This window comes from Salmo salar, chromosome ssa15, assembly GCF_905237065.1.
Source record: "Salmo salar chromosome ssa15, Ssal_v3.1, whole genome shotgun sequence".
Lineage (NCBI taxonomy): Eukaryota > Metazoa > Chordata > Actinopteri > Salmoniformes > Salmonidae > Salmo > Salmo salar.
The window spans coordinates 73,185,256-73,211,772 of NC_059456.1; the positions used below are offsets into that span (position 1 = coordinate 73,185,256).

The 26,517-nt window shown below is 43.3% G+C and overlaps 1 protein-coding gene across 2 annotated transcripts; it reads right to left on the reverse strand.

Moving 5' to 3' along the window:
• Positions 1 to 1,039: 1,039 nt before the first annotated feature.
• On the reverse strand, positions 1,040 to 14,458 carry tmem51a (transmembrane protein 51a). Of its 2 annotated transcripts, none has more exons than XM_014146075.2 (3): positions 14,371 to 14,458; positions 8,069 to 8,518; positions 1,040 to 4,306 (listed from the first exon to the last, which is right to left on the reverse strand). In XM_014146075.2, the coding sequence occupies exons 2-3, from the start codon at positions 8,446 to 8,448 to the stop codon at positions 3,922 to 3,924; spliced, it is 765 nt and encodes a 254-aa protein (XP_014001550.1). In that variant the 5' UTR covers positions 8,449 to 8,518; positions 14,371 to 14,458; the 3' UTR covers positions 1,040 to 3,921. The 2 variants fall into 2 exon arrangements, with proteins under 2 accessions (XP_014001550.1, XP_014001549.1); XM_014146074.2 differs by lacking the exon at positions 14,371 to 14,458 and adding an exon at positions 12,687 to 14,345.
• Positions 14,459 to 26,517: the final 12,059 nt, after the last annotated feature.

Below are 26,517 nucleotides of genomic sequence, written 5' to 3' on the forward strand. Positions count from 1 at the left end.
TCCCTTGAGCCTGACTAGTCTCCCTGTCCCTGCTGCTGAAAAACATCCCCACAGCATGATGCTGCCACCATCATTCTTCACCATAGGGATGGTGCCAGTTTTCCTCCAGATGTGACGCACGTTTCATCAGACGAGAGAATCTTGTTTCTCATGGTCTGAGAGTCTTTAGGTGCCTTTTGGCAAACTCCAAGCGGGCTGTCATGTGCCTTTTACTGAGGAGTGGTTTCCGTCTAGCCACTCTACCATAAAGGCCTGATTGGTGGAGTGCTGCGGTGGTGGTTGTCCTTCTGGAATGTTCTCCCATCTCCACAGAGGAACTCTGGAGTTCTCTCAGAGAGACCATCGGGTTCTTGGTCACCTCCCTGACCAAGGCCCTTCTCCCCCGATTGCTCAGTTTGGCTGGGTGGCCAGCTCTAGGAAGAGTCTTGGTGGTTCCAATCTTCTTCCATTTAAGAATGATGGAGGTGACTGTGTTAAGGAACCTTCAATGCTGCAGAAATTTGTTGCTACCCATCCCCAGATCTGTGCCTCGACACAATCCCGAACAAGCCCGAACAATTCCTTGGTTTTTGCCCTGACATGCAGTGTCAACTGTGGGACCTTATATAGGTGTGTGTGCGCCTTTCCAAATCATGTCCAATCAATTGTATTTTCCACAGGTGGAGTCCAATCAAGTTGTAGAAACATCTCAATGATGATCAATGGAAACAGGATGCACCTGAGCTCAATTTCGAGTCTCATAGCAAAGGGTCTGAATACTTATTTACATAAAGTATTTGTTTTTTTATTTTTAATACATTTCTAAAAACCTGTTTTCGCTATGGGGTATATCGATGAGGAAAAACATTTATTTAATCCATTTTAGAATAAGGCTGTAACGTAACAAAATGTGAAAAAGTGAAGTGGTGTGAATATTTTCCAAAAAAGCTGTATACTACAGGAAGTAAGGCACTGCCATGGTTAATGATTTCCCAGAAACACGTTAGTGTGGTTGCTGAAAACCAGTAAGTCGTCACAGGACCTATTTGCAATAGAACTGTGTGGTCGGAATAGTTTAAATTTATTTTTTACATTATTCATACTCAACTCCTTTACTGTACACAAGAATGCATCATTCTAAACTCCTCGAAGTCAACAAACAGACAGAACTCCTCATACAAAAACATACAAAAGGAAATTTAGTCATACAAGCCAATCATGTAGTTTACAAATAATGCTAAGTATTTGAAATGATGTGAATAAATGTCATAGATAGAGCTGGTTGAGAGAAAAGTCCATTGAACTCATGAACAATGTTTCTGTTCCACATAAGAATATTCTTAAATGGACAATACACTCCAAAATCTAAGTTTGTTAGATGTTTTTATACCTCAAAAGAAGTCTAATGTGAAGGTGGATCCATGTCCAACACCATTGATTGTATTGTTACCGCTGTAATTCTCAATCCCAAATTCAATGGAAAAGTTCTGCACATAATCTGTTTATGAATGGAAAAGATGGACACCATGGTGCTTATCTTGGTACTGATCTGTTTATGAATTGAAAAGATGAGCACAATGGGCACAATTTTTCATTCATAAACATCTCTGGTGCTCATTTTTATCATTCATTTGGGGTTGTGACATTATCGTTGAATCTACAAAACCAATGGATTGGGATGTGTACGTTGCTTAACATAATGTATCTTTTGAGGTATGAAAACACCTGACAAACTTTCATTTTAGAGTGTAGTGTCCCCATAAGTACAGAACATGCTATGAAGTCATGGATTCCTACAAATACCGTCAACAATATTGTACAAAATCGATGTATAAAACTAAAATGTACATGATGTCCATGCTATTTTACATGTATAAACTGTACTGAACAAAAATATAAAAACGCAACAATTTCTGAGATTTTACTGAGTTACAGTTCTATAAGGAAATCAGTTAACTGAAATAAATTCATTAGGCCCTAATCTATGGATTTCACGACTGGGCAGGGGCGCAGCAATGGGTGAGCCTGGGAGGGCATAGGCCCACCCACTTGGGAGCCAGGCCCAGCCAATGAGAATGAGTTTTTCCCCACAAAAGGGCTTATTTAAGACAGAAATACTCTTCAGCACAGATGTGGAGGTCCTGGGCTGGCGTGATTACATGTAGTCCGCGGTTGTGAGGCCAGTTATCTAAAACGACATTGGAGGCAGCTTATGGAAGAGAAATTAATATTTACATTTTCTGGCAACAGTTCTAAGGGACATTCCTGCAGGCAGCATGACAATTGCACGCTCCCTCAAAACGTAACATCTAAGGCATTGTGTTGTGTGACAAAATGGCACATTTTAGAGTGGCCTTTTATTTCGTCCCCGGCACAAGGTGCACCTGTGTAATAACTATGCTGTTTAATAATCATCTTGATATGCCACACCTGTCAGGTGGGTGGATTATCTTGGCAAAGGAGAAACGCTAACTAACAGGGATGTAAACAAATTTGTTCAGAAAATTTGAGAAATATGCTTTTTGTGCATATGGAACATTTCTGGGATGTTTTGTTTCCTGTCATGAAACATGGGACCAACACTTTACATGTTACGTTTATATTTTTGTTTAGCATAGTAATTCAGCAATTCAATTCAAATTAAAAAAAGCCTATTCTTGTTCTGTGTGCATAGGTATGCATTTGCTAGTTTATTAAGTGTTCACTTACACAAAGAAGGCTACTGTTGTGTACAGTTTGTGTTCCCACCTAAAAAGTAGTGAATAGTTGTCGAACAGGTTCATCAACATGACATCAGAAAATAGCATCCGTATGATAAGAAAATAACATTCTTAAATTCCAAACACTTAATGGATTCGCTCATTTCCATACTCTCACAAGCATAAAACAAACAGGCTAGAGAGATAAAGGTACTGATGTATTTTTGCTCCACTAAACAAAATGGGGTCAAACCATGGACACCAGAAGTTCATTCTCTGAATACTCCTAATGAAAGTGCTGCCAGTCAAGGAGCCAGTGAAGAATAGTTCAAGAGTGATGAGTGAGTGAGCAATGGGTGCCATTATCCCAGCTCCCAGCTGCTCAGAGAAAGTCCCCCTTGTGTTCTCCTCTATTGAGCAAAAAAAAAAAAAAAAAAAAGTCAAGGAAAAGAGCTGGACTACACTACGGCCTTCAGAGCCCAATCCCATTTCACCATGGCTACAGGGCAAAGGCTTCTAACTACCCATGAGCCTCGGTCTCTCTCAATTGTCCTCTATTGACGAGCAACACAGGCAGCAACACACAAACACTGACTGAGTATGGCGGCCGTTGATTCAGTCGCCAAATAGCACCTCTCCCAAAATGTGAGGAGCAGCTGTCTAAGTAGCTGTACAGAATTCAAAACTCAGACATGAATAATACATCTATAACACGTGGCTGACTGGACTGAGGATGAAGACGGAACTTGAAATGATATAGCAGACAGAGGAAAATAAAATATGGTCAACTGCATACAAAAGGAGATTTGGACCAGAGTAAGTACTCGTTGTAAAGTATTAAAGGCATCAAAGACATGCTGAGTATTTCCCCCAATAATATCGATCCTTTGAACCGAGCTTCAATGTCCTTGTAAGCTTCAATGTCCTTGTAATCATAGTCGGAAATTGGATGTGTACTCTCTGTCCAAGTGTTCCCTCTGTCCAGCAACGTTAGAGTTGCCCCAAAGATCTACTCAAATGCCAGTGCCCCACATACAGAACAGTGCTCACTGCCCTTGAGTTGCAGGTCTAAAGAAAAGTCCTCAGCCAGATAGGCATGACAAGTGCCATCGAGACAATTTAACCACAGATGCATGACAAGGGCCATCTGATCACATCTATAGTAGCACTGCACAACCAATCCACGCCTAGTGGGACGCAGCGGCTTCAGTAACCTGCTTTGAAACCTAGAAGGTGCCAAGTCTCAGAGCTGGGGTGCTTTGTCCTCATACATTGGTGGCGGAGTGAGCGGCTCAATAGTGATCCCTCCCGGAGGCTGAGAGTTATCCGTGTTATTCATAAAGAGCTTCTCCGATTTAATCCTCCGGATCTTAAGGGGAAGGAGCTTGAGGCCCGTTCGCCCAGTGCGGCGGTTAGGCACAGCAGAGGAGGCAGGGTTAGTGGAAGTGGGTGACGTCTGGGTGACATCTGACCCTTCCAGCTCAATCTGCACACCGTCCACCAGGTCGTCGTAGGAGGGCAGCTGGGACGAGCTGTGGCGCAAGTTGCTCTGGCGTATGGGGTACTCGCCGCTGCCTACCGCCTCCTCGTAGCTGGGCACAGTGTACCTCTGGGCTCGCTCCTCTGCCCTGTGGACATTCATACAGAAACACACAGATATGAGTAACTATGCACTTTCAGATTGGACTGCGTTCGTCTTCTATATTGTTGATGTGTGTGTACTCTAGGCTATGCCGTGTGTCCTGATAAATACAGTCCTGATGGTTTTACATGGCTTTATTGCAACAGGTGCCCAGTTTACGTAATGGGGCTTGAACTTAAAAAAAGTTACTTAAAGCACTGCAGAGAGATTTAAAGAAGCACTAAAACATGGGTAACCAATGTTAATAGCGAAGGACCAGTGTGGGTGCAGGACTTGGATCCAGCCAAAGCAAAGCCATTCACATGATCAAACGAAACATTTAACCACAGTGAACAAAAACAAAACATGCAACAATTTCAAAGAATTTACTGAGTTACAATTCATAAGGATATGAATCAGTTTAAATAAATTCATCAGGCCCTAATCTATGGATTTCACATAACTGGGAATACAGATATGCATCTGTTGGTCACAGATACCTTAAAAAAAAAGGTAGAGGCATGGATCAGAAAATCAGTCAGTATCTGGTGTGGCCACCATTTGCCTCATGCAGCGTGACATCTCCTTCACATAGAGTTGATCAGGCTGTTATTTGTGGCGTGTTGTCCCACTCCTCTTCAATGGCTGTGGGAAGTTGCTGGATATTGAGGGGAACTGGAACACGCTGTCGTACACGTCGATCCAGAGCATTCAAAACATGCTCAATGGGTGACATGTCTGGTGAGTGTGCAGGCCATGGAAAAGCTGGGACATTTTCAGCTTCCAGGAATTGTGTCCAGATCCTTGCGACATGGGGGTCGTGCACTGGTGATGGCACGTCAATGGGCCTCAGGATCTTGTCACGATATCTCAAATTGCACAGAGATAAAAAGTTGGGGCACTCTGTACATCTACCCGGTACAGTTGAAACTGGGATTCATCCGTGAAGAGCACACTTCTCCAGTATGCCAGTGGCCATCGAAGGTGAGCATTTGCCCACTGATGCCGAACTGCAGTCAGGTCAAGACCCTGGTGAGGACAACGAGCTTGCAGATCAGCTTCCCTGCGACGGTTTCCGACAGTTTGTGCAGAAATTCTTAGGTTGTGCAAACTCGCAGTTTCATCAGCTGTCAGGGTGGCTGGTCTCAGACGAACCCGCAGGTGAAGAAGCCGGATGTGGAGGTCCTAGGCTGGCGTGGATACACGTGGTCTGTGGTTGTAAAGCCGGTTAGACGTACTGTCAAATTGTTTAAAACGATGTTGGAGGCAGTTTATGGTAGAGAAATTAACATTAAATTATCTGGCAACAGTTCTGGTGGATATTCCTGTAGTCAGCATGCCAATTGTACACTCCCTCAAAACATCTGTGGCATTGTGTTGTGTGACAAAACTGCATATTTAGAGTGGCCTTTAATTGCCCCCAGCACAAGGTGGACCTGTGTAATGCTAATGCTGTTTAATCAGCTTCTTGATATGCCACACCTGTCAGGTGGATGGATTATCTTGGCAAATGAGAAATGCTCACTTACAGGGATGTAAACAAATTTGGGCACACAATTTGAGACAGTGCATTCGGAAAGTATTCAGACCGCTTCCATTTTTCCACATTTTGTTACAGCCTTATTATTTTACCCACTTTTTCGTCATATCCAATTGATAGTCACAGTCTTATCCCATCGCTGCAACTCCCGTACAGACTCGGGAGAGGCGAAGGTCGAGAGCCGTGCGTCCCCCGAAACACAACCCCGCTAAGCTGCACCAATGTGCTGGAGGAAACACTGTACACCTGGCAACCGTGTCAGCGTGCCTGCACCCGGCCCGCCATAGGAGTAGTTGGAGCGCGATGGGACAAGGACATCCCTGACCGGCCAAACCCTCTCCAAAGCTGGACGACTTTGGGCCAATTGTGCGTCGCCTCATAGGTATCCCGGTTGCGGCCGGCTGTGAGACAGTCCAGTATCGAACCATGATCTGTAGGAACACAGCTAGCACTGCGATGCAGTGACTTAGACTGCTGCGCCACTCGGGAGGCTCCAGTTGATTGGACTCCACCTGTGGTAAATTCAATTGATTGGACACGATTTGGAAAGGCACACACCTGTGTATATAAGGTCCCCCAGTTGACACCGCATGTCAGGGCAAAAACCAAGCCATGAGGTAGAAGGAATTGTCCGTAGAGCCCCGAGACAGGATTGTGTCGAGGCACAGATCTGGGGAAGGGTACCAAAAAATGTCTGCAGCATTTATTAAGGTCCCTAAGAACACAGTGTCCTCCATCTATCTTAAATGGAAGAAGTTTGGAACCACCAAAACTCTTCCTAGAGTTGGCCGCCTGGCCAAATTGAGCAATCGGGGGAGAAGGGCCTTGGTCAGGGAGGTGACCAAGAACCTGATGGTCTCTCTGATAGAGCTTCAGAGTTCCTCTGTGGAGATGGCAAAACCTTCGAGAAGGACAATCATCTCTGCAGCACTCCACCAATCAGGCCTTTATGGTAGAGTGGCCAGACAGAAGCCACTACTCAGTAAAAGGCACATGACAGCGCGCTTGGAGTTTGCCAAAAGTCACCTATAGACTCTCAGACCATGAGAGACAAGACTCTCTGGTCTGATGAAACCAAGATTGAACACTTTGGCCTAAATGCCAAGTGTCACGTCTGGAGGAAACCTGGCACCATTCTTATGGTGATGCATGGTGGTGGCAGCATCATGCTGTGGGGATGTTTTTCAGCAGCGGGGACTGGGAGACTAGTCAGGATTGAGGGACAGATGAAGTACAGAGAGATCCTTGATGAAAACCTGCTTCAGAGCTCTCAGGACCTCAGACTGGGGCGAAGGTTCACCTTCCAACAGGACAACGACCCTAAGCACACAGCCAAGACAACGTAGAAGTGGCTTCGGGATGTCTCTGAATGAATGTTCTTGAGTGGCCCAGCCAGAGCCTGGACTTGAACACGATCGAACATCTCTGGAGAGACCTAAAAATAGCTGTGCAGCAACGCTACCCATCCAACCTGACTGAGCTTGAGAGGATCTGCAGAGAATGGGAGAAACTCCCCAAATACAGGTGTGACAAGCTTGCAGCGTCATACCCAAGAAGAATCGAGGCTGTAATCGCTGCGAAAGGTGCTTCAACAAAGTACTGAGAAAAGGGTCTGAATAAATAAATGTGATTTATTTTTTATATTTGCAAAAAAACATTTAAACCTATTTTTGCTTTGTCATTTTGGAGTTGCGTGTAGATTGATGAGGAAAAAAAACAATTGAATCAATTTTGGTAAGGCTGTAACGTAACAAAATGTGGAAAAAGTGAAGGGGTCTGAATATTTTCCGAACGCACTGTAAATAAGCTTGTGTGTATGGAACATTTCTGGGATCTTTTATTTCAGCTCATGAAACATTGGACGAACACTTTACATGTTATATTTATATTTTTGTTCAGTGTAGTTGAATCAGCTGAACATGTGTTAGCCCTCATAGGTTAAAGGGCAATATTAATCTCCAGCACCACCACAAATGTCAATACATGTGAGAATGACAAGTTTCTATGTGTTGTAGTCAAAAATATAGAAATAAGTGTTTCTGACAACATCATCTGGAAACACTGATGGCGTCATCTGGTGTGCATCATGTGATGTTACACATCTAGGAGCAGTCAAACGGTTAGTAAAGTAATAAAGGGATTGCCCAACCCTGCACTGAACCCTGAGCAAACAAACCTGCTGAGGTCATTAATTAGCTCACAAACTAACTCAGTAGCTACAGTACTCACGTCTCTCCGTCGTCCTCACTGGCAGCTACGTTGCCTGCCCCCAGAGTCTGGGCCTCTAGGAGCACCTGCTGCTCCCGCTGCTTGTTCCTCATCCCCAGGCACAGGGACAGCAGGAGCATGGCCACTCCAGCCCCGACCAGTACAAAGGCCACCGATGAAGTCCTCCCCCTTGTGTCCGGTTTCGGGTTCCCTCCTCCGGTGCCACTGCTGTTGTTCCCGGCCATGTCGGAGGGCACCACACTCCACACGATCATGACAATGCCCAGGGCCACCAGTCCCACCCCCAGGGCACACAAGGCATACTGGGAACCTGAGTTTCCGGGACTGTTGTGGTTGCTGGCAACATGGGGGTTTGGGGGCACCTCAACGCTGGAGTGCATTTTCCCCAAAACGTAGGCCCACCTAGTGTTCAGCTAGGTCAGCTAGCTGCTTCACACCTGGGGTCAAAGACTGAGGAGAGAAACAGTTGATTAGGGCACAAATAGAACACTGATACAGTAAAGAGGTTAATATGTGGTGTTAACAAAATTATTTCAATACAAATCCAAATATAAAAGAGTAAATGGGGAAAATTATGGCACTCAAACTGTGATGGAATTTAGATAGAGAATCATTGTTCCAATAACTTCAATATAGTCCAATTAAAAACATGAAAATAGTCGGTGAAAAGAAAAAATTAATAAAATAAAAGGGCACACTACACCTCACAATATCGCATTTCACGAATACCTTGCATTTGAATAGGCTTCTCTATCAATAGATCCTACAGCCAGAGTTGGGTGGGCAATATGCCTTTCCTTTGTTTAAGATGATGCGACTTCCAGCAGCTTCTGTCTCCTGTGAACATTAGCACCTACTTGCCAGAGAGCCAACACTTACACGGAGTTGGAAAACTCCCTTATGCAGACTTTATATTAATAAGGTGTGTTTTTATGGCAAGATTTAACAGGACAGACTCCTAGGTACAAGAACATCTTGAGCAATGTCAAGTTGTTCAGTGGAATTAAGATAAGAAATGCCATTCAAAGCCGTTTTACAGGAATTTTATTTGGAATGTCACTTTCCTGGAAACGGGATGAAGTCAGTATATTTTGAGTGGCTTTCATAATAAAAAAATATTTAAAAAAACCTCCAGGACTATTCAGACTGTTGATAAAACACTTCTCATCTTTCTATCAAAAATAGTACTGCAATGTAAGACAAACGCATTTCAGAATATATTTTCCAAGAGAATCTTAGAATACATCATTTAAGATTTTAAAAAAAATTCTGAAAAGTCTGTAGAACATCCCAGAACAAGCACACAAAATGTAGTGAATTCCCAATCTTCTGAAGCCAAGATATGATATAATATTATCCATCACAACCGTTATGTCATAACGCTGAAAAAGGAAACCAATACTAGACCATGTAAAACCTTGATTAAAGTTAGATTTACAGAGAATGTTTCAAGATGATCCGATAGAAGGTGCATGTTTTACATTTGACCTTCCCACGGTATTGCCTGAATATGTGTGCTCCTGTGTGTCTATCTTTATAAGAGCAAGAACAGTTACTCATAATAAAACCAGACATGCATTTTGCAACCCAAGTCACCAGATTAGAAAATACATTTACCCCCATGACAATTACCTGTCTCTGTTACAGTATGGTTAACTAACTGCTAAGTCCTTAACGGTTATACATCAGCAGTTATTCATTTTACAGGCCTAACCGCCAGCGGGCGAGCAGCGTTTTGCAATTCAAGACGTGATTTGCATCTCTTCCGGGTAGCCCCCATTCAGAGGACTGCTTTAAGCCCTCGGGCAAGCCATCTAGCCATGAGTTCACTTGAAAGACAATTGCAAGGCGTTTTTCTAAATCTAAAGCAAGCTGTTTTTGTTGTTATAAAAAGGGTGCTATTCAAATTGCCACCCTTTGCCTTGATGACAGCTTTGCACACGCTTGTCATTCTCTCAACCAGCTTCACCTGGAATGCTTTTCAAACAGTCTTAAAGGAGTTCCCACATATGCTGAGCACTTGTTGGCTGCTTTTCCATCACTGCGGTTCGACTCATCCCAAACCATCTCAATTTGGTTGAGGTCAGTGGATTGTGGAGGCCAGGTCATCTGATGCAGCACTCCAGCACTCTACTTCTTGGTAAAAATACCTCCAGGCTGTGTTGGGTCATTGTCCTGTCGAAAAACAAATGATAGTCCCACTAACCGCAAGCCAGATGGGATGGCGGATCGCTGCAGAATGCTGTGGTAGCCATGCTGGTTAAGTGTGCCTTGAATTCTAAATAAGTCAGACAGTGTCACCAGCAATAATACCTACTCCTCCATTCTTAACGGTGGGAAATACACATGCGGAGATCATCCGTTCACCCACACCGCATCTCACAAAAACACGGCGGTTGGAACCAAAAATCTCAAATTTGGACTCATCAGACCAAAGTACAAATTTCCACTGGTCTAAAATGTCCATTGCTCGTGTTTCTTGGCCCAAGCAAGTCTCTTCTTCTTATTGGTATCCTTTAGTAATGTTTTTTTTTTGCAGCAATTCGACCATGAAGGCCTCATTCACGCAGTCTCCACTGAACAGTTGATATTGAGATGTGTCTGTTACTTGAACTCTGTGAAGCATTTATTTGGGCTGCAATTTCTGAGGCTGGTAAATCTAATGAACTTATCCTCTGCAGCAGAGGTAACTCTGGGTCTTCCATTCCTGTGGCGGTCCTCATGAGAACCAGTTTCATCATAGCACTTGTTGGTTTTTGCAACTGCACTTGAAGAAACATTCAAAATTCTTGACATTTTCTGTAATGACTGACCTTCATGTCTTAAAGAAATGGACTGTAGTTTCTCTTTGCTGATTTGAGCTGTTCTTACCATAATATGGACTTCATCTTTTACCAAATAAGGCCATCTTCTGTATACCACCCCTACCTTGTCACAACACAACTGATTGGCTCAAACGCATTAAGGAAAGAAATTCCACAAATTAACTTAACCTGTTCATTGAAATGCATTCCAGGTGACTACCTCGAACCTGGTTGAGAGAATGCCTAGAGTATGCAAAGCTATCATCAAGGAAAAGGGTGGCTATTTGAAGAATCTTAAATCTAAAATATAATTTGAATTGTTTAACACTTTGTTTAACACATGATTCCATGTGTTATATCATAGTTTTGATATCTTCACTATTATTCTACAATGTAGAAAACAGTACAAATAAAGAAAAACCCTTGAATGAGTAGGCGTGTCCAATCTTTTGACTGGTACTGTACTTTAGAACGATTTAGACATGATTTGCGGGAAAATGAAAAGAGGGACCTTACATCAAAACCTCATCATAGTGAGGACATTAATAGTGAGATGTCCAAAGCCATTTAGATAAATATTGTATTTCTTTGATTAAAATAAGTTACCCAGACTTGAGATTTTAAGAGTTCATTAATCATCCACATTACCAATCTTTGCTTTGTTGTGTCAGCAATTGGACATTGTTCTTGGGGTGGGGGTGGGCTAGTTACCCCACATTACCCTATGCATGCCTTGATACCCTCAATCTGACAGATTACAAATTGCTAGGGCCAGCAAAATAATACTTGTGTGCATGTCTGGACTTGCTAAGAGAGAGAGAGAAAGAGAGATCAAGGAACAACTGATATAGAATTACTAGCACACTGAAGAATGTGTGGTATGACCAAAACCCCACCCCACCCTGTACAACTAGGCCTAAAAGTAATTTCAAAATAACAGCTGTTATTTTTGGGGGGGCACATTTTCTTCTACAGTCAATCTGTAACCTAGCCTCATACATCTGGCTGGTTGTACACAGTTATGTGTAACCCAAACGTGCACAAACTGTGCCACAATGACATAAGAAAAATACTTGGAATAACTTTAAAAGCCTTGTAGCAATTTCAGAATACCATTTGAGGTGCCTACTCTCAGCAGTTTAAAATGTTCAGAACTCTATTGACAGCCCATAGGGAAATGTTAAATAACAGTGCCCACGTTTGTGGAAATAAAAAAAAAGTGTGTGAGAGTGACAAGTCGACCTAAGCAACGAAAAAGTTAAGTTTCCTTTGCAACTGTATTCGATTTGTTCTGTTTTTTTTTTTACAGAATTACATTTTGGCAGACATTTGAGGTAGCATTGATTTGTCAACTTCTGAAGTTCTGTATCCATTACAACTTGTATGCATTTCTAAAGATGTGTAGAAGTTAGAACAGAAGTAGCCGACACATGCATGCAGTGCCCTGTTGAAGTTGAGAAGTAGACGAATGGAAGTGTGATGACATTGAAGTATTTCAGCACAGACAGTCACATTCCAGTGCATTGATAGCCCACAAAATACATATGCTGATGAGAGAGGTAATGTATAGTCTAGGGTAGTAATGTGTATAGACGCCACATTTTACAAAATGAGATACTTAGCCCAGCTATCACGCTGGCTACACAGGCGTGTTCTGCAAACAAATAGATTAACCCATAACATTCTCGCTCTAATATTAAGACTATAGCCTACTACTACGCTAAGTATGAATCAAAGGTACTGAACTGATAAAAACAACGGTTTGTAAAAATGAAGACAATATGATGCAATGGGTGGAAAATAGACGCCCTTACCTTTGCATGCTGACGATACATTCCAAAGTGCTTTCTTTCTTCGAAGTTGATCACCCGCGATCAAGGGATTTACTGTACGTAGCCTAGCTATATCTTGGAAATATACTAATCAAGCCACATTTCTAATCAGAAACTTTCTTCGACGGACCTATAGACGACTGATGTGATCACGTCACAAAAACAATGCGCGCGCTTCAATGGGTCAAAAGGCCGTGTGCCGATTGAGAGCAACATTGGGCAGATTCGATTATGCTGAACTGCGGGGCACTGGTGTATGGCCCGTGATGTGAACGAGGGAAGAGCGCTTTTCTCAAATGAACAGAAATCTGCGTCACTCAGTCATGTTGTCAACATGCAACATGGCGCCACGTCCTAAAAGAATACAAGCTACAACCTCTTTACGATAAAATATAGACTATGTTTGAATTTTCAAACAAGGTATTATTGGCAAGGCACTTTTTTCTCTCTCACATTTGCATGGGAAAACACAGAATCGTACCCATAACTACACGTGCTTAATTAAGTCCCCTTAATTTTGAGCCAACTTCGCAGTCAGACAGAGTTGGGCACCTGGTTCACGCCTGGGAGGCAGAGCCATTCAGCTAGTTTTATCTTGTTCTGTATATAAACCAAAATAATAATACACATAAATCTTGTTCTTGATACCATGTCTTGTTTTGAGGTGTTTTGTCACGTCCATGCTAATATGGCAAAAAATCTCTAGCTAGCTAACCAACAAAGGTAAAAATGTATTTGAGAGACAAGTGCTCATTGTGCAAATGTATTTATGTTGTATATAGTTAATAGTTAACTTGTTGTCAACAATCTAAGCATGTGGAATTCATTTTTTTTCAGCTAGGACCAAAAAAAAGACCCCACCCACCCCAAATCTCATGACACAACCTAAAATCCTTACATTTCGATTTGTACATCAACAAATAACCTTCAATTCATAACATTTTCATCTCTTAGCGAAATAAAAGACATTGTATTTTTCAAATAATCTTTCTGGAAAACGTGTGTGTATTGGCTCATGCAATAATCTGCACTCTTAATGCTTTGGAGACCAGACTCCAGTTTCCTGCAACCACGCTAAGGGTCGCGGCCCCGACTTTGAATACTACCGATCTAAGCCAACACCTCTGTATTGGCCCATATTTTTGCCAGCCTGGTTTCATAGACAAGATGACACATGGTCAATTTAAATCCGGGACACTCAAATTAGTATATGTTACGTTTAATGTGGTTAGATAAGACAAATGGTTACTTAAGGCAGAAACGAAAGTAGGGTGGGCGTATAACACGAACATATAGCAACCCAAAGTTTGCGAGTTCGAAACTCATCATGGACAACTTTAGCAACTTTCCAACTACTTACTACTTTGTAGCTACATTGCAACTACTTAGCATGTTAGCTAACCTTAACCCATTTAGCTAACCCTTCCTCTAACCTTAACTATTTTAGCTAACCCTTCGCCTAACCTGAACCCTTTAACCTAACTTCTAAACTTAACCCTAACCCTTAGCCTAGCTAACATTTGCTGCCTAGCCACCTAGACAGAATTCGTAACATATGACACGTTTTGCAAATTTGTAACGTATAGGGCTCTATTCAATCTGTATCGCTGAAGTGTTACAGATTGTAAAAGTAATTTACGGTTGAGCTGACAAATGCAGCGTTTACCGTGAATGTAGTCTCCGCCAATGAAGGAACATTGCCTTTAAATTTTCATCACGCTGTAACGCTGTACTTCCGCAATATGGGGTGCACCGGTCTATGGACCGTGACGTGAAGGGGAAAAAGCGGTGAGGGAGGAGCGCCCTTCTCAAATTGAACAGTAATCTGCAACTCTCAGTCATGTTGACAACAAGGCAGCATGGTGCATCGTCCATAAACATAGAACATCTAATTTCCATAAAATATGTTATACTTTTCGAACTAGTTTTCATTGGGAAGGCAAATAAAGCGTTTTTATGAAAAGCATTCTCTTTGAATGTGAAACAGAAATTTACTCATTACTCCACATGCTTAAAATCTAGCCTAGGTAACGTCACTTTTGTTTTGAGCCGACTTCGCTTTGGGCTTTGAACAAGGCACCTGGTTCATGCCCAGGAGACAGCCGGTTCCAAAACAAATGCCATCACTTTTCAAATGGAGCAAACTCCTCCTACTGGGGTAACCCAGGGGCCAGATAATATGTTTGCAAACAAAGTAAATGTAAACAAACACTGTATGATAGGGATGTGCCTCTTTCTCTTTTCAAGACGATTCCATACGTTTGTAGACACATGGGCTCCGATAAAATAGAGGAACAATACATTTTCTTTTTAAATGATTCGATTTGATTAGAAGAACAAATCAATGCGATCTCTGACTTGATTGAATGGGCTTCTTGGTAGCCAACTTTATAAAATTGCTAGGTGGCTAATAGTATTACAGAGAAACAACAACATGCCCTATGGGCATACGACATTTGAACTAGCTCATGAGCCATTTTGAAGTTATATTCTTCAAGAATCAATGGGTATATAAAATCCAAAAATGAATCCAAAAATGTATGATATTTTGGTCCGGTCCGGACCAATCATGGATGTCTTTGTTTAATTCCGATTTGGTCTGGTCCTGACCGGCCTTGATTTCAATGTCCACAGACGTCCGGACCGACCTATATTTAGCCCATACAAAGACTTTTATAATTGGTTCTCATGTGGTCCAGTCTGGACCTTCCTTGATTTGGCCCAAATATAGACATCTATAATTGGTGTGGTCTGGTCCAGACTTGATTTGGCCCAATCATAGACATCTATGTTTCACAAGTTTGGACAGCACAGTACAGTAGAGCATAGCAGAGTACATTACAGTACAGTAAAGAAAATACAAGTTAAGTATAGTTCAGTACAGTACAGCACAGTAGAGTATAGTACAGCATAATGTATTGTGTTGAACCAACCTTACTCCAATGCATTCTACTCTACTGAACTAAACTGCACTGTACTCTACTGAATTAAACTGTACTGTACTGAATTAAACTCTACTGTACCGTAGCGTACTGTACTCTACTGTGCTTTACTGTACTGAACTTTGCCGTACTGTACTGTGCTGTGCTGTTCAAACTTGTGAAACATAGCCTAGACTACATTGCCTAGCCTACTCTACTGAATTAAACTCTACTCTACTGTACTCTATTCTACTGTACTGTACTAAATAAAACTCTACTGTACTGTGCTCAACTGTACTGAACTGTGCCGTACTGTGCTGTTCAAACTTGTGAAATATAAATCAAATCAAATCAAATTGTGTTGGTCACATACACATGGTTAGCAGTTGTTATTTGGGTTGACAGGTAGCCTAGTGGTTAGAGCGTTGTGGCAGTAACCGAAAGGTTGCTGGATCGAATCCCCAAACTGACGCAGTAAAAAAACTGTCGTTCTGAACAAGGCGGTTAACCCACTGTTCCCTGGTAGGCTGTCATTGTAAATAAGAATTTGTTCTTAACTAACTTGCCTAGTTAAATAAAGGTTAAGTAATACAAATTAAAAAAAAATATATTGTGAGTGTAGCGAAATGCTTGTGCTTGTTCCGACAGTGCAGTAATATCTAACAATTCCACAACAACTACCAAATAAACACACATCTAAGTAAAGGGATGGAATAAGAATATATAAATATGTAGCCTAGATGTCTACAATTCGTTCAGATTTGGTATGGTCCAGACCAACCAAATTTGTATTTGTATTTTGCTCACTCGGCAGATGCTCTTAACCAGAGCGACATAGAGTCAATGCATTCAACTAAGGTAGATAAACAACAGCATATCACAGTCATACAAATAAAACATATTTCTGTAACCGTTGCTGAGAATGTTATTGTAGTTGAAATGGTCTGTAGGTTTATTGTGTAGGTTGAACTACTTTAAACATTATTGCATAGGAGCATGTGACAGTTGGGAGCAATAACACTCTATATATTTTATGTTGCAGTCTTCAGTTGGCTCTTCTTTCCAATATTAAATGGATAAAAAAAATACTATTGTCATATAATTTAGTGATTGGAAGTTGGGAAGGCTCTTTTTACTGACTCCAGATCTTTTTGACTCGTTCAGTAAGAAGAACGAGTCAGTAATGCCAAGATCATGCAGGACCCCTTACCGGTGAATGATCAACTGAAAACTCGAAAGAGTCATAATTCTATTTCAAGTTTCAAGTTTTAACATCACGTGCACAAGTACAGTGAAATGCCTTTCTTGCAAGCCTCTTGTTGATATTTTGTTCACCATAGGGGACTTATTGGAGCTGTCATTTGAGACTGAGACTTGTAAACGTGTGCTTTGAACAATGTACATTTGTTGATTGCTAGGTATACAAATAATAACTTTTTTTATTCATTTGAAACAAGTTCTAGTTGTGGCCGCAACCGGACAAGATTGTGAAAGACTGTTGCTTGACTGCCTTGAAGGTGACGCACATCGTTTGCAAACTGCAGCCCCCCAAACGATTTGTTCTTGAGTTCAAATTTGTTGAGCAGACGCTGTGTATGTCTCTGGAGCCGCTCAGCCAGATGAGCTTGTATCAATCCTGCTGTAGGACTCATTGTAGGACTCGTTGCATCCAGAAAAACAAATCATGACTCTCAGTAAATAGAGTTGTTAAAAAATTGTTAATCGTTCTCGAACTGCCCATCACTAGATACAGTATAATGCTTACTTCATTGAGAATGTATGGGCGATTGACATTTGGCCATAGAATACATGACCAAAAAATATGTATTTTCAACATCTGTAAATTACATATTTTCAACTTTCATTCAGAACCGAAAATGAACCTGATTTTAACGTCTGGAAAATATGTCTTTCAATGTCCAGAAAATTCATATTTGCATCAATCTATCAGAACCGAAAATGAACCGAACTTCAACATCGCAAAAATACATATTTTCGACATCTTTTCAATGTCATTTTGCTTGCTAGGTAAGGATTCAAGCTTTTACATACACACATTTTGTGATCAGTGTCATCGGAATCTAAGACTTGCCTAGTTAAATAAAAGTTAAATTAAAAAATATATATAAATAGGACAGGTATTTCGTATGCTACAAACGAAAGAATGTTGAACTTATTGATTTATTTATAAGCATGGTGTAAGAGAGCACAAGGGTCATTCCACCAATTTGGTACCTTTGGAGAAGTGTAACTTTAACACATTTTTACATTCTGTCACGTTTTCCCATCTCAAGAGGTTGTTAAATTAAAAAAATACTATTAACCTGTCTGGGCTAGGGGGCAGTATTTTCACTGCCGGATGAAAAACGTACCCAATTTAAACAGGTTACTACTCTGGCCCAGAAACTAGAATATGCATATTGTTAGTAGATTTGGATAGAAAACACTCTGAAGTTTCTAAAACTGTTTAAATGATGTCTGTGAGTATAACAGAACTCATATGGCAGGCAAAAACCTGAGAAAAAGTCAACCAGGAAGTGGAGGATCTGAGAATTGTAGTTCTTCTTTCTAGTCCCTTTCGAAACTACAGTATCCTTGGGGTTACGTTGCACTTCCTAAGGCTTCCATTGGCTGTCAAAAGCCTTCAGAAAGTGGTTTGAGCATTCTCCTGTCACTGGGCAGATAATAGGAGCTCAGTTTCTGAGTAGACTGCCTGGCAACAAAGGGATTGGATATGCACGGTCACCCGAGCGCGCTGTTCCTTCTTTTTCTCCTTGAATGAATACGCTATTGTCCGGTTGGAATATTATCGCAATTTTACATAAAAAATACCATAAAGATTGATTTTAAACAGCGTTTGACATGCTTCTAAGTACGGTAATGGAACATTTTGACTTTTCGTCTCTGGTACCGCGCTCGCGCGTTATGCCTTTGGATAGTACTCTGAACGCACAAACAAAACGGAGGTATTTGGGCATAAATATGGATTATTTGGAACAAAAACAACATTTCTTGTGGATGTAGCAGTCCCGGGAGTGCATTCTGATGAAGATCACCAAAGGTAAGAGAATATTTCTAATACTAATTCTGAGTTTAGGTTGCCCTGAACTTGGCGGGTGTCTGTATAGCTCGCAGTGATGGCTGAGCTATGTACTCAGAATATTGAAAAATGTGCTTTCTCCGTAAAGCTATTTTAAAATCTGACACAGCGGTTGCATCCAGGAGTAGTCTATCTATAATTCTTCAAATAATTGTTATATATTTTGTCAACGTTTATGATGAGTATTTTTGTAAATTGATGTGCACATTCACCGGAGGTTTGGTGGGAATACATTTTCTGAACATCACGCGCCAATGTAAAATGCTGTTTTTGGATATAAATATGAACTTTATCGAACAAAACATACATGTATTGTGTAACATAATGTCCTAGGAATCTCATCTGATGAAGATCGTCAAAGGTTAGTGCTTCATTTAGCTGTGTTTTGGGTTTTATTGACACATGTCCTTGCTTAGAAAATGGCTGTGTGATTATTTTTGTCTATGTACTCTCCTAACATAATCTAATGTTTTGCTTTCGCTGTAAAGCCTAGCGTCCCACGTAGCCCATAGAAGTTAAGTAACAAATAAAGTAACAGGTTTGACCATAACAGGGTTGACGATTTCTTCTTAAATCAGCCATTAATCCCCTTTGTGACAGGAGGAATGGTAGCTTGTTGTGGGAAACAGGGAGTGCCAATTAAATGCAAGAGTCACAAGAAAAAATAAATAATTGATGAAATATTTCTAGCCTGTCTACTGAGTTTTGCCCCACCCACTCAGTTTTTCTTTTAAAGACACTCTAATCCAGAGTGATTTACAGTAACAATTAGGGTTAAATGCATTGCTCAAGGGCACATCAACATATTTTTCACCTAGTCAGCTCAGGGATTGGAAATAGCAACCTTTTGGTTACTGGCCCAATGCTCTTAACCACTAGGCTACATGCCGCCCCGTTTTGTGGTCTTTTACATCACAAAATACAAAAAAATGACCAAAAAGAGTAGAACCAGGTCACCTGCTTTTACTCTATGATTTGACTATTCGATGTTCATGTTCAATTTTTTTGGAACGTTCAGTTCACTAAACAGAGCTCAGTTCACTTAAAAGGGTTGACCTTAAAATGAGCGACACAGGGTTGACAGAGTTGGGTGACAGAGGGACATGTCAAAATACAGATTTTTTCAATTCAATATTGGTGGACAATTTCTACTTAAAATATCAAAGGGACACAAAAAGAAAAAAAATCCCTTTGAGATGTTACAATCTTCAAGAACATTATTGAAAATTACTTTATCATGTGGCCAGCATAATGCATAATCATTTTGATAGTTAGGCTACTGTAGGCAACATTAAGCCAAGTTCAGTCAAACAAAAATGTAACTTTCACTATCAAACAAGGATTGCCAACCAATGCATTTGCTACCTCTCATTTATTGGAGTTTAACCCTCAAAATTCCACAATTGGAAACATAACCTCTACTATATCAGAAAATTGTCTTTTTAGGAGTAAGAACTTACTATATAGTGAAGTGAATTTGCTAAAGATGTACAAAATGGCAACAAAATTAATTAGACTACATAAAGGTCTTGGTATTGTATGGTTGTCCTATCCCCCTCTTCAAACCTAATCTGATCAGGTGGTGTAGTACACTTGACATTTAATGTATCTGTGGCGTTTACAGGTGAATGCGATTTTTGTGAACACATTAAAATTGCCTTTAAAAGCTACAATGTTGACAGCGCTCATATTTTTGTGCTTTTCAGTCCATAACTACATTGTTTAATCCAAAAGAACTGAGTTCAGATAGTTGATATTAATTTATGATGGATATGAGGCAATGGAATGTAGATTTATGTCCTTGTTTGCTTACAGAGTTTATATCAATACAAACAGCACAGAAGTGCAGTTCCTCTTTCTAAATAGGTGTAAACAAGAATAAGAATAAGAATAAACAAACACGAACTCCAAAACCAATGTACATAAAAATAACATGGGTAAAAAATACCCGTAGCACACCAATACAAAATACACGAAACCGATAACAAACAAAACAATCTCGGACAAGGACATGAGGGAAAACAGAGGGTTAAATACACAACATGTAATAAATGGATCAGTGATGGCTAGAAGACCGGTGATGTCGACCGCTGAGCACCACCCGAACATGGAGGGGCATCGACTTCGGCAGAAGTTGTGACAGTACCCCCCCACCTGACGCGCGGCTCCAGCTGCGCGTCGACACCGGCCTAAGGGAACGACCCGGAGGACGAGGTGCGGGGCAATCCGGATGGAGACGAAGGAACTCTCGCAGCAGGGAAGGATCTAACAAATCCTACACCGGAACCCAGCATCTCTCCTCCGGACCGTACCCCTCCCAGTCCACGAGGTACTGAAGGCCCCTCGCCCGACGACTCGAATCCAGGATGGATCGAACGGAGTACACCGGGGCCCCCTCAATGTCCAGAGGGGGTGGAGGAACCTCCCGCACCTCAGCCTCCTGGAGCGGGCCAGCCACCACCGGCCTGAGGAGAGACACATGGAACGAGGGGTTAATGCGGTAATGGGGGGGAAGCTTTAACCTAAAACACCTCGTTCACTCTCCTCAGGTCTTTAACTTCTTTGGGATAGGGGGCAGTATTTTCACGGCCGGATAAAAAACGTACCTGATTTAATCTGGTTACTACTCCTGCCCAGAAACTAGAAAATGCATATAATTAGTAGATTTGGATAGAGAACACTCTAAAGTTTCTAAAACTGTTTGAATGGTGTCTGTGAGTATAACAGAACTCATATGGCAGGCCAAAACCTGAGAAGATTCCATGCAGGAAGTGCCCTGTCTGACAATTTGTTGTCCTTCTGTTACATCTCTATCGAAATTACAGCATCTGTGCTGTAACGTGACACTTTCTAAGGCTTCCATTGGCTCTCCAATGCCGCCAGAAAGTGGAATGGGGTGTCTGCTGTCTCTGGGCAAAGTATAGGAGCAGAGTTTGTAAGTGGTCAGCCTGGGGACAGTGAGACTGGAGATGCGCGGTCACGAGAACTCGCCATGTTTTTCTTTCTCTCTTTGAATGAATACAACGTTGCCCGGTTGGAATATTATCGCTATTTGACGAGAAAAATAGCATAAAAATTGATTTTAAACAGCGTTTGACATGCTTCTAAGTACGGTAATGGAATATTTTGACATTTTTTGTCAAATGCGCTCGTGCGTTACCCTTCGGATAGTGACCTGAACGCACGAACAAAACGGAGGTATTTGGATATAACTATGGATTATTTGGAACCAAAACAACATTTGTTGTTGAAGTAGAAGTCCTGGGAGTGCATTCTGACGAAGAACAGCAAAGGTAATCCAATTTTTCTAATAGTAATTCTGAGTTTAGGTGACCCCGAAGTTGGCGGATGTCAAAATAGCTAGCCGTGATGGCCGAGCTATGTACTCAGAATATTGCAAAATGTGCTTTTGCCGAAAAGCTATTTTAAAATCGGACATAGCATAAAGGAGTCCTGCATAATCGATGGCATTAAGGAGTTCTGTATCTATAATTCTTAAAATAATTGTTATGTAACGTTTATCATGAGTAATTTAGTAAATTCACCGGACGTTTTCGGTGGGTATGCTAGTTCTGAACATCACATGCTAATGTAAAAAGCTGTTTTTTGATATAAATATGAACTTGATTGAACAAAACATGCATGTATTGTATAACATAATGTCCTAGGAGTGTCATCTGCTGAATTTCATCAAAGGTTAGTGCTGCATTTAGCTGTGGTTTGGGTTTATGTGACATATATGCTTGCTTGGAAAATGGCTGTGTGATTTATTTGTGTCTATGTACTCTCCTAACATAATCTAATGTTGTGCTTTCGCTGTAAAGCATTTTTGAAATCGGACAATGTGGTTAGATTAACGAGAGTCTTATCTTTAAAATGGTGTAAAATAGTTGATTGTTTGAGAAAATTTAATTGTGGTATTTTAGTTGGTTTTGAATTTCGCGCCGTGCGATGCCATTGGCTGTTGGCTAGGGGTTCCGCAGGCGGAACGGGGTTCCGCTAGCGGAACGTCTGTCCTCAACAGGTTAAACGGCCCCACAAACCGCGGACTCAGCTTCCGGCAGGACAGGCGGAGGGGCAGGTTTCTGGTCGAGAGCCAGACCCTGTCCCCCAGTGCGAACACCAGGGCCTCACTGCGGTGACGATCTGCGCCAACTTTCTGGCATCGTACGGCGCGCGGAGGAGACCTGGGACGCCGCTCATGTCCACCTTCAGCGCGCTGTACGACTACTGCCGGAACCAGTAGTCCACCGCAGGAGTCTCGGTCTGACTCTGATGCCAAGGAGCCAGAACCGGCTGATACCCCAACACGCACTGAAAGGGAGAGAGGTTAGTGGAGGATTGGCGGAGCCATCTCTGCCCAGGGCACGAACGCCGCCCACTCCCCCGGCCAGTCCTGACAATAAGACCTCAGAAACCTACCCACATCCTGGTTAACTCTCTCCACCTGCCCGTTACTCTCAGGGTGAAAACCTGAGGTAAGGCTGACCGAGACCCCCAGACGCTCCATAACGCCTTCCAGACCCTTGACGTGAACTGGGGACCCCGATCAGACACTATATCCTCAGGCACCCTGTTGTGCCGAAAGACGTGAGTAAACAGAGCCTCTGCCGTTTGTAGAGCCGTAGGGAGACCAGGCAAAGGGAGGAGACGACAGGACTTAGAAAAACGATCCACAACGACCAGGATCGTGGTGTTACCTTGTGAAGGTGGAAGATCGGTTATGAAATCCACTGACAAGTGCGACCACGGCCGTTGTGGAACGGGTAAGGGTTGTAGCTTACCTCTGGGTAGGTGTCTAGGAGCCTTGTACTGGGCGCACACTGAGCAGGAGGAAATATAAACCCTCACGTCCTTAGCTAAGGTGGGCCACCAGTACCTCCCACTAAGACAGCGCATCGTCCGACCAATCCCAGGATGACCAGAGGAGGGTAGTGTGTGAGCACAATAGATCAATCAGTCGCGGACAGCAGACGGAACGTACATACGCCCAGCTGGAAACTGAGGGGGAACGGGCTCCGCACGTGATGCCAGCTCAATGTCCGCATCCAGCTCCCACACTACCGGTGCCACCAAACAAGAGGCTGGGATTATGGGGGTGGGATCCATGGACCGCTCCTCTGTGTCATACAGCCGGGACAGTGCGTCTGCCTTAACGTTCTGCGAACCTGGTCTGTAAGAGAGGGTAAACACAAAACGGGTGAAAAACGGATGTACTCCAGATTGCGGTGGTCAGTCCAGATGAGAAAAGGGTGTTTAGCCCCCTCAAGCCAATGTCTCCACACCTTCAAAGCCTTGACGATAGCCAACAGCTCCCGGTCCCCCACATCATAGTTTCGCTCCGCCGGGCTGAGTTTCTTAGAGAAGAAGGCACAGGGGCGGAGCTTAGATGGCGTACCCGAGTGCTGAGAGAGCACAGCTCCTATCCCAGCCTCAGACACGTCCACCTCCACTGTGAATTGCAAAGACGAATCCGGATGAGGCAACACAGGAACCGAGGTAAACAGAGCCTTCAGTTTCCTAAAAGCCCTGTCCTCCCCAGTCGACCACTGCAAGCGCACCGGACCCCCCTTCAGCAGTGAGGTAATGGGAGCAGCTACCTGACCAAAACCCCGGATAAACCTCCGGTAGTCATTGGCAAACCCTAAAAATCGCTACACCTCCTTCACAGTGGTGGGAGTCAGCCAATTACGCATGGCTGCAATGCGGTCACTCTCCATCTCCACACCTGACGTGGATAGGCAATACCCTAAGAAGGAGACGGACTGTTGAAAGAACAGGCATTTCTCAGCCTTGACATACAGGTCATGCTCTAACAGGCGACCAAGCACTCTGCGCTCCAGGGACACATGCTCGGCGCGTGTAGCGGAGTAAATCAGAATGTCATCGATATACACCACTACACCCTGCCCGTGCAGGTCCCTGAAAATCTTGTCTACAAAAGATTGGAAGACTGAGGGAGCATTCTTCAACCCGTACAGCATGACGAGGTACTCATAATGCCCTGAGGTAGTACTAAATGCTGTCTTCCACTCGTCTCCATCTCGGATACGCACCAGGTTGTACGCACTCCTGAGATCCTGTTTAGTGAAGAAGCGCGCCCCGTGCATTAACTCAATCACCGTGGCGATCAGAGGTAGCGGGTAACTGTACCCCACCATGATTTTATTGAGACCTCGATAATCAATGCACGGGCGCAGACCTCCATGCTTCTTCTTCACAAAAAAGAAACTCGAGGAGACGGGTGAAATGGAGGGCCGAATGTACCCCTGACGCAGGGATTCGGAGACATGTCTCCATAGCCACCGTCTCCGCTTGCGACAGGGATACACGTGACTCCTGGGAAGTGCAGCGTCTACCATGAGATTTATCGTACAATCCCCTTGACGATGGGGTGGTAATTGAGTCGCCTTCTTTTTACAGAAGGCGAGAGCCAAATCAGCATATTCTGGGGAAATGCGCACGGTGGAGACCTGGTCTGGACTTTCTGCCGTAGTAGCACCAACGGAAACCCCTACACACCTACCTGAGCACTCTCGCGACCACCCCGTGAGAGCCCTCTGTGGCCAAGAAAAAGTGGGGTTATGACAAATTAACCAAGGTAGACCCAGACTAATTTTTTCTTGTGACCCCCCTGCGTCACCTTACTCAAAGGAGCTGTGACCTCCCTGATTAACCCTGACCCTAATGGTCGACTATCTAAGGTGTGAACGGGGAAAGGCACATCCACGGGTACAATGGGGATCCCTAAACTATGAGCAAAAGCTTGATCAATGAAATTCCCAGCCGCGCCTGAATCTACTAGCGCCTTTTGCTGGGAGCGCGGGGGGAAAAATAATCTGGAAAAGTAACAGAAAAGTAATAAGTGCAACAGAGGGCTCTGGATGAGAATGGTGCCTACTCACCTGGGGTAGCGCCAGAGTCTGTTACCTCGATTCCCAGAGGAACCTACCCGGCACCGACCAGCAGTGTGAAATCTGCGGCCACAGATGGTGCGCGAGCGGGAACCCCCTCCGGTCTTCCTGTGCACCCCCTCTCCCAGTTCCCTGGGTCTAGGAGAAGGGGTGCAGGAGGATAGAACCACCAGACCCCGATCTGGACGTCCGCGAGCAGCCAGCAGGTTGTCCAGCCGGATGGACAAATCCACCAGCTGGTCGAAGGTGAGGGTGGTGTCTCTGCAGGCCAGCTCCCGACAGATGTCCTCACACAGACTACAGCAGTAATGGTCGATCAGGGCCCTGTGATTCCATCCCGCACCGGCTGCCAGGGTCCTGAACCCCAGGGCAAAACCCTGGACGCTCCTCGTCTCCTGCCTCAGATGGTAGAGGCGCTAACCCACCGCTCTGCCCTCGGGTGGATGGTCAAAGACTGCCCGAAAACGGCGGGTGAACTCCTCATAATGGTCCAACGCCGCATCTCCTCCTCCACACACAGCGCTGGCCCACTCCAGGGCTCTCCCGGTGAGGCACGAGACGAGGGTGAAACTCTTCTCACGGTCAGATGGAACTGGGTGGACCTTGGCCAGGAAAAGGTCTAATTGGAGTAGGAAACCCCGGCAGGTGGCAGCACTTCCATCGTACCCCTGAGGCATGGATAGACGAATGCCACCGGGTTCAAGTTGAGAAGGGGCGCTCAGGATAGACCCCGGTTGGGCTGGTGGAGGCGCTGGAAAAACTCAGTCTCTCCCAGCGGTCCATATTCTGGACAAGGCGATCCATGGCGGCGCATAGATGGTGAAGCTTTTCCGCATTCTTCTGGACGTGGTCCTCCACCTCCATGACCGGGGTACCCT